General features: G+C 35.9%; 2 protein-coding genes across 3 annotated transcripts in view; one reads left to right on the top strand and one right to left on the bottom strand.

The window, feature by feature from the left end:
- Nucleotides 1-1,491, top strand: part of LOC107674016 (serine/threonine-protein kinase 16-like) — a 10,232-nt gene extending 8,741 nt beyond the window's left edge. For both annotated transcript variants that reach the window (XM_016467878.1, XM_016467879.1), the window contains exon 8: nucleotides 349-1,491. In XM_016467878.1, the coding sequence (XP_016323364.1) occupies nucleotides 349-490 (142 nt within the window). In that variant the 3' untranslated portion in view covers nucleotides 491-1,491. The remainder of the gene's footprint in view (nucleotides 1-348) is intronic.
- An 8,892-nt stretch (nucleotides 1,492-10,383) lies between these two features.
- LOC107674001 (motor neuron and pancreas homeobox protein 1-like) lies at nucleotides 10,384-15,334 on the bottom strand. The gene is made up of 4 exons (XM_016467852.1): nucleotides 14,905-15,334; nucleotides 12,297-12,457; nucleotides 11,328-11,483; nucleotides 10,384-10,605 (listed from the first exon to the last, which is right to left on the bottom strand). The coding sequence occupies exons 1-4, from the start codon at nucleotides 15,332-15,334 to the stop codon at nucleotides 10,384-10,386; spliced, it is 969 nt and encodes a 322-aa protein (XP_016323338.1).
- Nucleotides 15,335-15,952: the final 618 nt, after the last annotated feature.

Consider the following 15,952-nt stretch of genomic DNA (forward strand, 5'->3'; position numbering starts at 1 on the left):
AATATATATTTTTATTTTTGTTTATCATATTATATTTTAAATAATGTTCAAATATTATACAAATTCTAACAAATATTATAATACAAACATTTTACACATCCAAAAAAGCCATTCAGTGGGTTGCCTCATGAGGGCTGTCATGTTTAGATTACATGACCAAATGAATCCTAGTCACTTTTAACAGAAATCTGCTTGTTATGAACACTTTTAGTCATGGAATGTGAGGCTAGGATTTGGCTTAGTGCTGTAACATTTTCTAATGGAAATATATTCCAGCATCTTGATAAATGGAGAATGCTAACCTGCCAAAGAGACCTCCTATCTTTAGCATGTTTTTATCTTTGACAGTTATTCTCAAGGTCTTCAAACCCTCCTCAGCTCCACTATGGTGACCAATCCTCAGGAAAGGCCCAGAATCAGCTGGGTCCTTGACCAGGTCCAGAACCTTTGGGACTCAAACGGTACAGACGTAGATACCAACAGAATATGATGCTTCCACTGAGATTTCATGTCTGTTTTCCAGTGGACTCTGGATGTTTTGGACTATGCACTCTCTCTCTCTTTCGGACAAAAACAACCCACTGAACTCACAAGCCTTGCAAACATTTGCTCTGTCTTACCTCAGTGAGCTCAGCACACCATGATTACACATTCAAACACTAGCCTTCGCATCAATGTCTCATATTTCACCCCAAAATCCATATTGAGCAATGAAATTATTTTATGATTTTGGAATAAAATATGAACAGGACATGTTCCTGATTTTGTGGGATTCATTGTTATGGCACACAAACCACACAATAGAGTGCAGTAGCTTTATTTGCTGTAATGGCTGCATTATCAAAGGCACCGGTTATGTATCATCAAACCAGTTATTTTCAGATTGTACTTTGGCTTATGTGTCTTTCTCCAGATTTATTAGCTTGTACATTTTAAGGAACCAAAACCAATATATATTTATGAGGGCTTTGATTGGAATTTTAGCTGTTTAAAATGACATTAGTTAGGTTATTTAAACAACAGTTCTGCTGATAAAGCAAGACATCTGAGGTTTTTGTGGGACTTTGTTGCAAAGGCCCAAAGACAAAAAGCTGTGTTCCTGCCATTGGACTTCATTTGTGAAACAGATTTCTGACTAAATGGTTAGCAAAATCTTATGTATGTTGTAGCATTGAAAAATTGTTCTGCTCTTGTTTAATGAAGGAAAATGCCTGAAAATGTGTGAATTAAAGAATAAGTAATTTTAAGCAACTGTAGTGCTCCGCTTTTATCAGCAAGTGAAAGTGGTGTTAGTTATGCTACGCTCAGTATTTCTTTCAGACTTGGAGAGGATGTATAAAAAATGGTCATGCCTGTGAAAACTTGTTAATGCTAGTTCACATTACTTTGCAAAAAGGATGCGCCCACTTTTCTTTTTTTTAACAGGTACACATTTGTTTCAGTTAGTATAAGTTTCTTTAATTGCTTACAGTATTAAGGTGTTCTTTAAAGCAACCTTATAAAATATTCAGATTCAGCGGTGGCTGTTCTTCATTTTGATGTTGTGTTTCTAAAGGATGTTTTAACTTGCACATGAAATTCTGTTCAGGTTTGCTTCTGTTCAGGAATTATTAATATTATGTAAGCTTGTTCATTTATAGGATATAAGACTGGAGACATGTATCTTGGCATTCATTTACGTCCATCTCTTTCCTTTTATAAATGGTGAATAAAGGGTGACTGAAACAGTGACAGATGGAGTCGGTTAGGTTTTCTTAAAGGTTTCATTATCACCACTCGAGGGAGATGTTGCTCCAGTTGTGTTGTGATCTCTAGTGGACAGGCCTCAGCAAACTGAAAACGGGGTTTGGTGAGTATTTATTGACATTTTGTAATGATATTATTATTTTATTTTTTTGACATCTGTAGTGATGTGTCTTTATGCCCCAAAACACTGGTAATACCATGGTGTTTTAGAAACTAATACGGTGTTACACTTCAATGTACTTTGAACTTTTATTCCATATAAATGATGTGGTTCACAAATATATTAGTCATATAGTTCCATGCATGGCATATATGAAATTACAGGGTATTGCCATCTGATGCATCATTTTATAATAGCACTCTGATAGAGTCGGATATATATACTGTATATGTTCTTTCATGTTCTTTAGACAGACCTTTTGTTTTGGACAAATGAATTCAAAATTTCTCTGCTGCTGACCCGAGGAGGGCATCCAAAAAACAAAAACTAAATGATGGCTGGTTCGCTCTAACAATGTGATTTTTTTTTTTTTTATGTTGTTTATTTAGTGGCTGACCTTCACAAAAACTGTGACCTTTACAAAAACTTGAGTTTCCTCAATGACCAACTACTGAAAGTCTGATCAAACCCCTCTCCGCTGTTTTGAAGGTATGAAACGATTATTACAGGCTGTTTAGGCACCTGAATTTATGGTTTGTGGGGGTTGTGCGGGTCAAAAGTGACGTTCTGACTCAATGTTCATCATAATCAATCTCATCATTGACCTTATGCCACAGACGGGGGACAGAGAGGCCATAAACTGCATATGGACACACGTTCACCTAAACATCGCCAGTTTCAGACAGAGAATGCAATGCACAGACATAGATACAGTTCCAGTGGGATGAATTAGACTTTAATTAGCATTTCCATCCATGCAAACCATCCCACTTAAGTCCAGTCGGCCCTCTCTGGATAATCATTCATTATACAGAAACAATGTTTATGGTCTGGGGAGCGTGTGGGACTGTCCTCCATTGGCTGGCCGTCTCTGCTTTCATGATCCCGCTATGAGGCTATGAAATGATGTCATGTTATAGTCCACATCAAGGTCAAACAAAACCTACTGTACCTTTGTTTTGTCTGAGGCTCATATTTTTTAGTATGTTTAATTATATGATGATGGTTAGGGTGATGTTTGCACACTGACTATATGCATTTAGAACATCTTGCATTTCACCCCAACAGACAAAGGATAGATATTTATAGCATAAATAAAGATTTTCTGCATGGTAACATTATTTTCATGATGATTAAGCATATTTTCCACACAAATCTCATAAATCTCGAAACTTAATGTGCTTAATGTTGAGCTGTATTTTTATTTTCTTAAATTAAAGCATAGAAAAATACTGCCAAGTATGAATACTTCATATAAATAATATATCAGTATTTTTTGCATTATTTTTCCTCCAATTACAGTAATGAGAATTGTAAGGTTTGAGAATAATGTCATCATGCAATCAACCAATAAGTAAAATAAATGCAAATTAATTTATTTATTTAGCTATTCCATGGTGGTCAATCATGTTGAAACTACATCCATCTGACGGTAATCCGTTTTATCAACTATTTAAACCAGCTAACGATCATGAATGACCAGCTAAAAACCGCATAAAACCATCACCTTAGACTGGTTTTATCTGGATTTTCCAACAGAACATTTTGCTCTTTTGATGTTTGTTCATTACTGGTTGATTACTGGCCAAAAGAGTCTAACCACATGTACTAAAGTTAATGCCTAGTTTTTGTGGTTTGTTCAAATCACTAACTCTGTAGGAATAATAATATTCATGCTTAATAAAAATACATCATTCTGGTTGCAACCGATTGGTCACCTATGCTATACCAACCCAATAAACCATCTCCTGCTTTATTGATTTAGTGAGGAATCAATTAGTGAATTATTTAATTAGCCAGGGATTATGGGTCAGTGTTGAGTGCCTTTGATCCTCCAGAGTTTCTCTCCTTCAGTAAATCACAGATGTGCCATAAAGGCCACAGGGAGGAGTAGGAAATACAGTGTAAATGCATCGCATTTGTTAAAGTTCTGTTGCATTGACTGGACCTTTTTGATTGACACTATTCCTTATTTCTAGGTTTAAATTAGATTTGAAATCCCAGACCATCTTGCTTTATTGGACACCACTGGGTTGAAGTTTACGTATTTAAAACAGTCATTGCACAATCAGCTATAAATATAGCGTTCGCTTCAAGTTTAGGTAGGCCGAGCATTGAAATTAGGCAGTAGCGCATAAAAGTAAACATTAGCAGTTTTCTACGTGTACATTCAGAAATCACATCTCAAGGATAGGCTGAATATTTATTGCGGCAAGGAAAAACAAACACGGCCTTTTGCTGACTCCAAGCCAATCATAATCATCGTGACGGGTAGCTAGTCGCTTATCTTGATTATTAAGCCACATTTCGCATCTGTTTGATAGATTTCCCGCAAGCATAATAAATGCCTGTCCCGAACGCAAGCTTGCATTTAAAGAGAAAAGGCTGAGCCTTTTTCAATAAAGTTTATTACTAAAACTTGGCCTTTTTGTGTGTGTTTGAGCTGCGGTTAAAGTCGGGACAGATGTGAATTTATGGGGCCAGTCTCTCATTCTCTTACCTTCCCATTAGCTTAAGTGACACGACAAGGCCGAGGGAAATCTCAAGCAATAAGGGTGATTACTTTAAAAGATCACACAATCTGTTCATATTCCCGTAATGAGTCTGATTGATTAAACTACAGGGTATAAATATTTTACGGGGTCATGTCGCTCAAGTTATTGTCGCTGATTTGCCGGCCGACAGTCGCATTTATTTATTTCACTATGAAACTGACATTTTCATGCGGATAAAAGGGTTGGAGTGGAAAGCGGAGCCATGTATAAAGTCGGGATATGTTTGATGCTACACGTTCATGACTTTGGGTCAATGGCGTAATGGTTAAGAAGATACAGGTAGTCAGCATTTCTGTCCGTCTTGTAGCGTATACAAGTGTACGATAAAACCAACTGAAGCATTTCATTGGATATATGTTTTATATATGTTCTGCTTAAAAGGCAGATTGAGTGTTTTGCTGTTAATAATACTAATCAACATTTCTAACATGACTAATTATATTAAAGATTTATAGTGGTGTTTGATAAGCCAAGAATCATTATTATTATTTGAAGGATTGGAACAAACCCCTAATCCAGTGGTTCTCTATAGTCCCATGAATTGTCTAGTTGATTTAATAGGCAAAGATTAAGGACAGTGATTTAAAAAAAAATACTAAAAAATATTGTATAATGTATTAAATGTATATAAAAAAAATTCTATCTAGGCAGTGGGAACCCTGGTTTTTCAAAGAAAGAAAAAAACTGTTGTCGAGGGGGTAAATTAAAACAAGAAATATTGTGATTTTTATGACTTATTTTGCTTGTTTTGTCTTATTTTGTCAAAAGTAAACTTCAGTGTGTAGTTTGTCCCATGCCAGTAAATGGCATTTCGGACTACACACATGAATGACACCTCAAATCATGTGACTTGTTGAGTGACTTCTACACTCTAAAAAATGCTGGGTTAAAAAGGGACAAACCCAGCTATTGTTTTTTTTTTTGACCCAGCGGTTGGGTTGTTTTGACCCAGCGGTTGGGTTGTTTTGAGTCAAAACAACCCAATAGCTGGGTTTGTCCCTTTTTAACCCAGCGCTGGGTTATATTTAACCCAGCATTTTTTAGAGTGTAGGCTACTTTATGTACAAATGGCCTTGCTGTTTCATAGGTGACTTAATGGGTTAAAGTGTAGGGTTCCCTTATGAAAATTAACCATGGTTTTACTACCAAAAAAAAAAAAAGAACAGAACAGTTAGCTAAACCATGGTAACCACAACTCAACTATATTTTTGTTTCACTAACCATAGTTTAACCATGGCATTTGTATTAAAACTGGTTATACAATATGGTATAGTCAATATGGCAAAAAAAACACTGTTACTACATTTTTGCTATAGTAAAACCATGGTTAATTTTCGTAAGGGTTGTTATTACTCTTCTGTTATAAGTATTTTCAGAATAAGGAGGGAAATTGTACAAGCAATTGCATCGACAAGAATCGTCTACATTTTCTTTAGAACATTTGAAAAAGTGTAAACATTAAATTGCCTGTTTATATTTTGAAGAGTTCTCTATTCTTTTTCTATTCTATCTACTTTTTTCTTTTTATTTATTATTAAAAAAAAACCTTGCAATGTGTACTGCATTAGACTTGTCACAGCACATATTATTGCTCTTTTGTTGATTTTGATTGCTTCCATTGTCCTTATTTGTAAGTCGCTTTGGATAAAAGCATCTGCTAAATGTCTAAATATAAATGTAAGAACTACTAACATGCAGCCTAAAAAAGTATGTAAACATGTAAATGCATGAAAACTGTTGCACTTAGCAACACTTCATGGTTAATCGTCCACCTTCCTTTATTTCAACTTCCCTTCAAATAGGCCTATGGAAAATAATCACCACTTTGGATTATATCAAATTATCCACTGTAATAAACTAGTCCTCAGTATACCTAGCATCAGTTTTTGCTCACCACACTGAAAACATTTCAGAGATTTCAGAGATGGTGTAGATTTTTAAAGAAAATGTAATTGGCATTTGCCTGTGAAAAAAAACTTGCTAGTTCTCAGTGCTTTTAACAGGTTGTTGTTTCTAAGGTGTTTTCTTATGGGCCCAAATCAACAGAGTTCAAGTCGAAAATGATGTTCTGGTCTCAAGATATGACTCTGGTCCCAATCTCCTCTCCTCTCCTTTCTCCTCTCTGCTCTCCTCTCCTCGAGCTTGATGCATGCAACTCCAAGGTCATGTGTTTGATTCCCAGAGGATGCATGAACGGATAAAATGTATACCTTGTAAGTTGCTTTAGATAAAAGTGCCTGCCAAATGTAATGCAAATGTTAATGTGCAATTTACCTAATCAGGTAGACTGTACGAGGTGTCCTTTTCTTGACTTTAAAACCTATGCAGTGTGAAACTTTTGAGGGTTTCATTGACAACTCTCGAGTTGTAAAGTCCTAGAATCTCCCGGCAGGAAGCGTATGTTATTTGCCTTACCCGGGAAATAAACCTGTGTAGTCCAATCTCTGAAAATGAGTAAACTCACTCAGACTGTCCTCGATGTCCCGGTCTGGTTGAGTTTTAACAAGGCAGAGGCACCTTTCTGAGGCCAGTTAAAAATGCATTTAATCACTATATAAACATGCTGTCCCGGAGCCCCCATGACAGCGAAGTTATGCTGTCTGCACTTGTTCTGCATTTAATCACTGCCCTCATACAAACGCCACAATAAAGTGCCTTGTTTCAGTCGTATTCCCATCATTTAGCTTTATTTGAAATTTATTTTCTGCTTTTTTGTGCATAAATGTAATAACCGTGATGACATCACCAGCAAGGGCCTGATTACTTTACTTCCTCTTCATTAACTTAATTATTTCACTATCAGTAAACCCGCCTGAGTAATTCATATTTGAGAGGCTGGGCTGTAAATAACCTCTTTCTGCTGGTTTATTATGGGCAGTACATTTGCAATTCTCCAGCATGTTAATCAGCCTCATTGGTTGTCTGAATCAGAAGGCAGGTCTTGTTGCCCATTAAAGGTATAGTTCACCCAAAACATTTTGTCATTAATTGCTCAACCTCATGTCGTTCCAAACCCGTAAGACCTTTGTTCATCTTTGGAACTCAAATTAAGATGTCCCTGCATGTACAGCAACGCAACTGACACATTCAAGGCCCAGAAAGGTAGTAAGGACATCACTAAAATAGTGGTTCAACCATAATGTTATGAAGCTATGAGAATAATTTTTGTGCACAAAGAATACACAAATAACGACTTATCAGTCAGTCTTTAACACGCGTTCATGAGAGTACCACGACGCATGCACTGATGTCACATGGGCTATTTTAACGATGTCCTTACTTCCTTTCTGGGCCTTGAATGTGTCAGTTGCATTGCGGTCTATGCAAAGTCAGAAACCTCTCAGTTTTCATCAAAAATATCTTAATTTGTGTTCCGAATATGAACAAAGGTCTTACGGGTTTCGAACGATATGAGGGTGAGTTATTATTCTGCTATTCTGTGAGCTATTATTCTGTTAAACATAAATATTATATTTGTATACGTTTATACACATTGTTATTTTTTAATATGTTGAAATAAATACATTATTATATTATAAGTAGGCATTCATTTGGGAAGAGTTTTCAAACATTAACCACTAAAGTTATGTCATAGCACGCATTTTTACGCATCCACACTCACAGAAATTGCGTTGGCCTGATGAGGTAACCATAACAACACTGTAAAACATTTTTCGTAAAATTTACGGTAAAAAAACCGGCAGCTGTGGTTGAGGAAATATATCAACTTCGCGCTGTGGATCGCCGGATCGGCTTTCACTGTGGACGAAGCGGAGTCCAGCCCGGGGTCGTCACATGTTGTTGCCGCAAGCCCGCCGGCCGCTCCTCACTCTAGGCCTATCAGAGCACACCTCGCTTTTCAGACCGATGAGCTTTGTAAAAATCGACGCGTTTCAGAAAGGCGGGGCATAGAGGAGAAACAATAATGTACAGTATGTGGAAAATAATGTGTTTTTTGAACCTTAAACCGCATAAACGCATTTCATTACACCAAATACACAAAATTATGTTATTTTTAGCAACATCATATGACCCCTTTAAAGTCGTAGTGTAGCCTAATCTTCACGCTGTACAGCATGTTAAACAAATATTACTTGAATTCCTACCTTTAGAGTGTAGACTACTGTCTCTGAAAGCAAGCTTTATTGAAATTTTGAACACAATCATTTCCACAGTTTGTTTTTTCTATTTCATTTATTTGCAGCTATTTACAGCAACAAATATAACATTACTATAGCAGTGTATCGACCTCCCTTGCATCTTTCAATGGAAATAAATGACAGACTTTGACTTTCTTAAATAACATTAAAGTGAACAAACATTGAGCCACATATGAATGTAACCAGGACATATAGAAATATACATGCCTCCAGCTCTTTTCCATCACACAAGTAAATGATGCATATGAGAGGTGGAGAGAACGTAAAAAAAAATGGCATAATTTTAATGCAAATAAATATTTATATGCACCTTTCAACAAAACAAAAATATAATAAGTGAATTCTAATACAATGTATTTCAAGCTGATGTAATGCCTTTTAGTTGTTTTGGTTTGACACCACATGAAACTACCTACATTTGAAAGACATGTTGGTATACTATAATGAGTGCATCCTTGTAGTCTTAGAAATTGATTGGATTATGAAAAGTGCCTGTTTCATACAGTGAAGTTTGCTGTGGATTGTGGAGGATTACCAGCTGCCTGAAACTCCACGACCACCAACTTTCTGACCTGGACATGGAAGCTGAAGCTCAAACTCACCCTCCAGAGAATCTCCAGGGGTAATGCATCTATTTCAGATCAGTTTTTGCTATTAATCTGTATTAAGTTACAGTAAGACGTTTACATTATTTTTTTGGAATAATGTGCATTAATGAATCTTGCACAATAAAACCAGAAATGCATTAAGAAGGGTAATTTAGATTTTACATTGACTCTTAAAACCAGCACTTATGAAAGTTTTTTTTTTTTTTTTTTTTAAGTTATTGTATGTTTAGTGGAGGATTATTTGCAGCTGATAGTTATGAAGCAAAAGTGTTTTACTGCAAAAACTGCACGTCTGATGCTATTTACAATGAGCAAAACAATAAATTAATATTTACGTCTTGTAGAAACAAGACATAGCTCTCAGACATTGAATCAAAAAATTGTAATCAAAGCTCTTGTGAGCTGCCTTGCTGCCTGCATAGGCTTTCTGCTAATTAAAATGAAACCTCGTAAGTGACTAATTTTAAATGCTCTACATAGGCAGCATATCCATGTGCCACACAAATAGCACGCCTCATGTGAACAATTGATTCCAATAGCGGTTAAAATTGGAATGTTGCTAAGTTAGCAAAATGATATTCTACATAGCAAATATTAGGTAAAATAGACAATGTTAAATTGTTTATTATTTTTTATGGTATTGAATGAATAATATATACACTACCATTCGAAAGATTGGGGTTGGATGTTTTAATGTTTTTGAAAGAAGTCTCTTGTGTTCACCAAGCCTGCATTTATTTTTGTTTAAAAAAAACTGTAAAAACAATAATTTTGTGAAATATTATTACACTTTAAAATAACCATTTTCTTTTTTAATATATTGTAAAATGTAATTTATTCCTGATGCAAAGCTGAATTTTCAGCATCATTACTCCAGTCTTCAGTGTCACATGATCCTTCAGAATTCATCAAATGTTGATTTGATTATTATATTTCATGTTTACTTTGTATGAGTTTCATTGACCTGTACTTACCAACACCATCACAAATCGGTGAAATTCATTCTGGTGATTGGCTTTTCGTGTGTCTATCGGTGGCTAAATAGTTTGTCATTTATAGTCTCTGCTCTTTAATTTTACTGTTGCCACAGTCAGACCACAGTACAGGGCTGTAATGCTGCTGTGAATTTATGCAGTTTCAGTTTCATTATCTTTTCATAACCCTGCCCCAATCTTCCTGTCGCCTCCTCCCACCTCCTCCATGTCGTCCTCAGAGAACGGGCTGTCGGGGTGGTATCTTAACGCAGACGCGTGGTGCAGAAAGTCTGTGGAATGTGGTACATTAAGGTTGTTGTTTATGAATTTGTGTTGCCCTTCCTCCTCGTCTTCCTCATCCTCCTCCTCAATATCGTCCTCTTCCTCATGCTCCTCCACACTCTGAGCGATGGCCCTGCGACTGTCCCTTCCTGGCCTCTCATTGGTCGATTTGGTTCCCCCGCGTTGACGATCGACCTCGACCTGCGCGGCCTGTTCTTTAGCCTTACGAAAATGTTGATTTGATGAATAGGAAACATTTCTTCTTTTTTTATTATTATTATTATATTTTGTATTGGATGTTGAGAACAGTTAAATATATAAATATTTATTAAATGTATTATTTATAAATATATTCAATATTTATAAATAAATACATTTATTTTTGTGAAAACCATGTTACTGTTTTTTATTTTTCAGGATTCTTTGATAAATGAAAAAGTTCAAAAGAACAGAATATAATTATTTGTAACACTATTCACTGTCACTTTTAATTAATTTAATGCATCCTTGCTGAATAAAAGTATACATTTCCTTAAAAAAAAAAAATCTTGATAGTGTGGAAAGTAGTGGACGTCTTTTTGCTCTTGGCAATAAAAATCAGTATTAGGGCTGTGAGATTAACCGAAATTTTAATTCAATTTGATTCATGTTTAGTTGTATAGCATTTTTCACAATGCACATTGTTGCAAAGCAGCTTCCCAGAAAATGAATGAATGTGCGTGGTGCAGAAAGTCTGTGGAATGTGGTACATTAAGGTTGTTGTTTATGAATTTGTGTTGCCCTTCCTCCTCGTCTTCCTCATCCTCCTCCTCAATATCGTCCTCTTCCTCATGCTCCTCCACACTCTGAGCGATGGCCCTGCGACTGTCCCTTCCTGGCCTCTCATTGGTCGATTTGGTTCCCCCGCGTTGACGATCGACCTCGACCTGCGCGGCCTGTTCTTTAGCCTTACGACTGCGTTTCCACTTCATTCTGCGGTTCTGGAACCAGATCTTGACCTGTTTTACACACAATCCCATAAGTTTAGCAGCAAAATAACCATTTTCTACCAATAGACCAATAGAGAAGTATACAAAATAATTTATGGAATCATGGTTTTTAGACACTACAGTGATGGTGATATGGTGTATGTTTTATCAATGTTGTATGTTTATTTTGTTTGTCCATCCTAATGAGTAGAATTTAAATACCACAATAGTAACATGATATTTTTACTATTTATTTTGTCCAGTGTAAAAAGCATACTGTTAATATGGTAACCATTTTACATATATAATTTTTGAAAGAAATTAGTACTTTTTTCAGGAAGGATGAATTAGAATTAATCAAAAGTCACAGTAAAGACTTTTATAAAGTTACACAAGATTTCAATGTATCAAATAATACCATATATATATATATATATATATATAATTATTATTTTTTTTTGATAACTAGAAATGTTTGAGTATCAAATCAGGATATAATTTCTGAAAGATCATGTGACACTGAAAACTGTAGTAATGATGCTGAAAATTCAGTTTTGATGATCTGAATTAATTACATTTTTTAAATATATTAAAATAGAAAACAGTTATTTATAATTGCAGTAATATTTCACAATACTGTTTTTTTTATTATTATTATTAAATAAATGCAGCCTTGGTGAGCATAAGTAACTACTTTTAAAAACACTTAAAAATCATAAAAATCCCAAAGCTTTGAACGGTCGTGTATCAAAGTACCATAATGTTGCCATTTTTTTCATAATCTAAAACCTCAGTTTACCATTAGTTCCACTCTTTCATCCTCTCACTTTCACACTCCTTTACCTGTGTCTCAGTCAGCATGAGCGATGTGGCCACTTCGAAGCGTTTGGGTCTGGAAAGGTACTTGTTAAGTTTAAACTGGTTTTCCAGCTCCAGTAGTTGTTGACTGGTGAATGCTGTCCGCGGCCTACGACATTTACCCATCAAACCGGACTGGGGGGCCGCTGTAAGACAAATAGAAAGAATGTGGACATGAATAGATCGTAACAAATTATGAACAGATTACACACAAAAGACCTTTAAATGAATGTTTCTAATATGTTGTTTTGATGCTAGAATGAATCTATAATGTGTTTTGAGTGATTGCTAGGTGGTTTCCTACTGGTCCAAGTCAAAATAAGCCACATTGAGGTGATATTCTGTTACTCAGATGTGGCTCAGATCTTTAGGGTTAGGAGTTTGCTCAAGAGCACTGCTAACAAGTGCAATTATTGTGCTGCAGTTTAACATATCTTTATGCTGATCTAATATAAACTTTAAAATAAGAGCATAAACGTTTTACAGCATTTTTACTTAAAAGCCACGTCATTGCTAAAACTGTAAATCTGTTCCAAATTAATAACAGGCCTCTTGTGCCTGTATATAAAAATTAAGCACCAGCCAAAAGGGATGCAAGCAAGGTACTGTAATCCACATCTAGATTATTTTTATGAGATTTTTGTCTCTTTTATATAATGTCAAGGACTTGTAGGGTCAGACACACACACACACACACACACACACACACAAAAGAAAGCCCGGAATTTGCAGCTATCATTTACCATAATAGCTTTACTGCAGCTTATTGTTAAGAAGAAGCAGGGCTGGGTGGCCATAAAACGCAAGAGCAAGCCATTAACTTAATGAAAATTCAATGAACGCTTTTGGGGTTTTATTGATGAACTACAGTATGTTTAAGGTGTTTGTTTATAGTTTCTCTCTCACACAAAGACAATTCCCATCGAGCTGACATTTATGGCTTTATAAAGAAGCCAAAAATAAAATTATATTATTAAAGTTTGGTGTAAATCCTGGTAACACAATGTGGACCATTGTTCAGTTAGAGTGTCAGAATGACTTTATTGTTGAGTTGTCGTTTCTTTAACTATCCAAGGATAATATAATCTTTCAATCATGTCTATGAAGAGTGCAATGTCTGGTCAAATATATTGGCTATTCGGTTGTTCACAACATATTGTTGTTGGTTTTTGATTATATTATGTATTTAAAATTTCCGCTTTCAGTTTGTAAAAATATGTTCCCCTGTATTTTGCTTATTAGCTATTTTTAAATACATATAAATTTAGAAAAAAACTAATATGTAGTCATAATTTCCTGATACTACCTTATCATTGTAATTCAGCAAACTAATTTCGTCACATGATTTCAGTTTAATAATCCATCAAACAGAGTTATAAACATCATGATTGCTTAGTGACAAATTAACTCCAGTTCTTTCAAGAGTCATAGGTGTGTAAGCACATCTCTCTCGCTCTGTTTGCTTTTCCTCACCTCTAATATGTAGTCATAATTTCCTGATACTGCCTTATCATTGTAATTCAGCAAACTAATTTCGTCACATGATTTCAGTTTAATAATCCATCAAACAGGAGTTATAAACATCATGATTGCTTAGTGACAAATTAACTCCAGTTCTTTCAAGAGTCATAGGTGTGTAAGCACATCTCTCTCGCTCTGTTTGCTTTTCCTCACCTTTGATTATGTTGAAAAGGATTTCATGAGCTTTTACAATATTTGCTTTCAAACTGACAATGGCGGTAATGCAACAAAATTTGGTGTATGACAGTAATGATTCTATAATGATGGAGGTGTACAAATAATAAGGGAGACCTTATTCTGTTTTTTTTTTTTAATTCCCATTTATATCATAGGCTTTTGTAGTTTTTAATTACATACAAACTGTAATTTGCTCATGTGCATTGGGCATTTCAAAACTGGAATAATTCCCATTTATATCATAGGCTTTTGTAGTTTTTAATTACATAAAAACTGTAATTTGCTCATGTGCATTGGGCATTTCAAAACTGGAATAAAGCATTATTAAGTGAACTTTAATAACTTTGAAATAATATTATTATATTATATAATTCTTTACAGATCATTCAGTGATATTTAAACAGGTAAATGTCAATAAACTAATATATATTTTAAATTCTATATTTAATATATAGGCTTGTCCATATGTAAATGTACATCAATTTTTTGAACAGATTATTGTTGAATTATTAATGAAAGGTTAAAAAGTGTCACTCAAATTTCATGAACATTATTCAATCATATATATAATGCTGAACAGAATTTTAATTCATGCATTCAAAATAAAACTTTCATTATTCTTGTGCACTGTAAAAAACATTTTTTTTAATTATCGCAGTACGTTTTACAAGAAAATACTTAATGTGTTATTTGCCGGTTTTTTTTTTTGGTCTTTCACAATTTTGCTATGAATTGTGAAATTTACTAGCGTTTCTGAGTGAAAATTGTTACATACACCTTTTTTTAGTGCATATTCGATTTTCTGTGGACAGGAACTTTTGATGTTTCAATGAATATGTAATGTTTATTAGTGACTTAAATTGTTACCCACTCATCTGAATGCTACCCCACTCACAGGTGTATTCGGGCAGTCGTGGTACCATGATGCTAGCTCGTATCCAGTGCTCCAGCGGTAAAGATCCGGCCATCGCCGCCGCCTTCAGCTGCTCAGGGTACGGCTGCGTCAGCTGCGTAAAACCCGAGTACGCCAGGGCAGGGTGCTGACCTCCCAAAGCTGAAATGGGGTACATGGGCGTCGTGTACATGCCTGGAAACGAAGTGAGTCCTGGGTGTGGGAGATTGAGCAGCCCTGGTTTAGGTAGGATTCCGGTTTGGAGGTGTATGGCACCGGGGGTCCCGCGCGGGGATGGAGTGTCGGCGCGCCTGCAGGACACCGGGCTGCCCGTCATGCTGTCGCTGCTCAGTCCAGGTGATACTTCTCGGGTTCCTCGATGTGGTTCTTCAGCCAGAAGGGCGTCGATCCTGAAGTTCTTTGATTTTTCCATTGCAACGCTTTTAGGGTGTTTGGAGTTGCAGGAAAACACTCGGATAGCTGCGTTTTACGCACAGATACATGCGTTTTAATCGCAATTACTGATACTTTCTGTTCTATTAGAACTTGGATATTTTGAGTTTAGTCTAACTGATATTTACCCATATGGAACCATGAGACCCCCAGAGTAATTAAAGCAGCCTATCTCTAAAACTTTAAGCACAGAAAAAGAAAACTCGCCCAGAAAGTATATGATTCGCTTAATCGTATATGTCTTGGCGCTCTCTCTTGTTTAGAACTGTATCTCTGTCATATGCTCTGCTCTCTGAACCTCCCCGCACGTTCACAGCTCACTCATAACGCCTGTGTGAGCGCTGATTGGCTGCAGAGGATGTCCTGCTGGAGTCGATCACTTGACATCTTTCTAATTAACTAATCATGCTGTAGTATAGACACTTCGAGCACGTCCTTGGACTGAGATGTGGTCCTCAACCAACATCAGAGCGGAGCCATATGCGAAGTTTCCAAGGTGCCTGTCATCAGGCGTTTCTCATCCTCTCTGGGGCTCAGCAGTAGCTCAATTAATTGCACTTGTTGCAAGTTTAAAGCTATCCCTAAATCATCAAAATTC

This window comes from Sinocyclocheilus anshuiensis, unplaced genomic scaffold, assembly GCF_001515605.1.
Source record: "Sinocyclocheilus anshuiensis isolate Anshui unplaced genomic scaffold, SAMN03320099.WGS_v1.1 scaffold348, whole genome shotgun sequence".
Classification (NCBI taxonomy): domain Eukaryota; kingdom Metazoa; phylum Chordata; class Actinopteri; order Cypriniformes; family Cyprinidae; genus Sinocyclocheilus; species Sinocyclocheilus anshuiensis.

Bases quoted from the DNA above. Each gene is read 5' to 3' on its own strand.
- LOC107674001 (XM_016467852.1), bottom strand. From the start codon at position 15,334: ATGGAAAAATCAAAGAACTTCAGGATCGACGCCCTTCTGGCTGAAGAA. The intron at 11,484-12,296 runs GTAAAGGAGTGT...TGTGTAAAACAG, and splicing joins TCATGCTGACTGAGACACAG to GTCAAGATCTGGTTCCAGAA. The intron at 10,606-11,327 runs GTGGAGGAGCAT...GCCATCGCTCAG, and splicing joins GCAGGGCCATCGCTCAGAGT to AGTGTGGAGGAGCATGAGGA.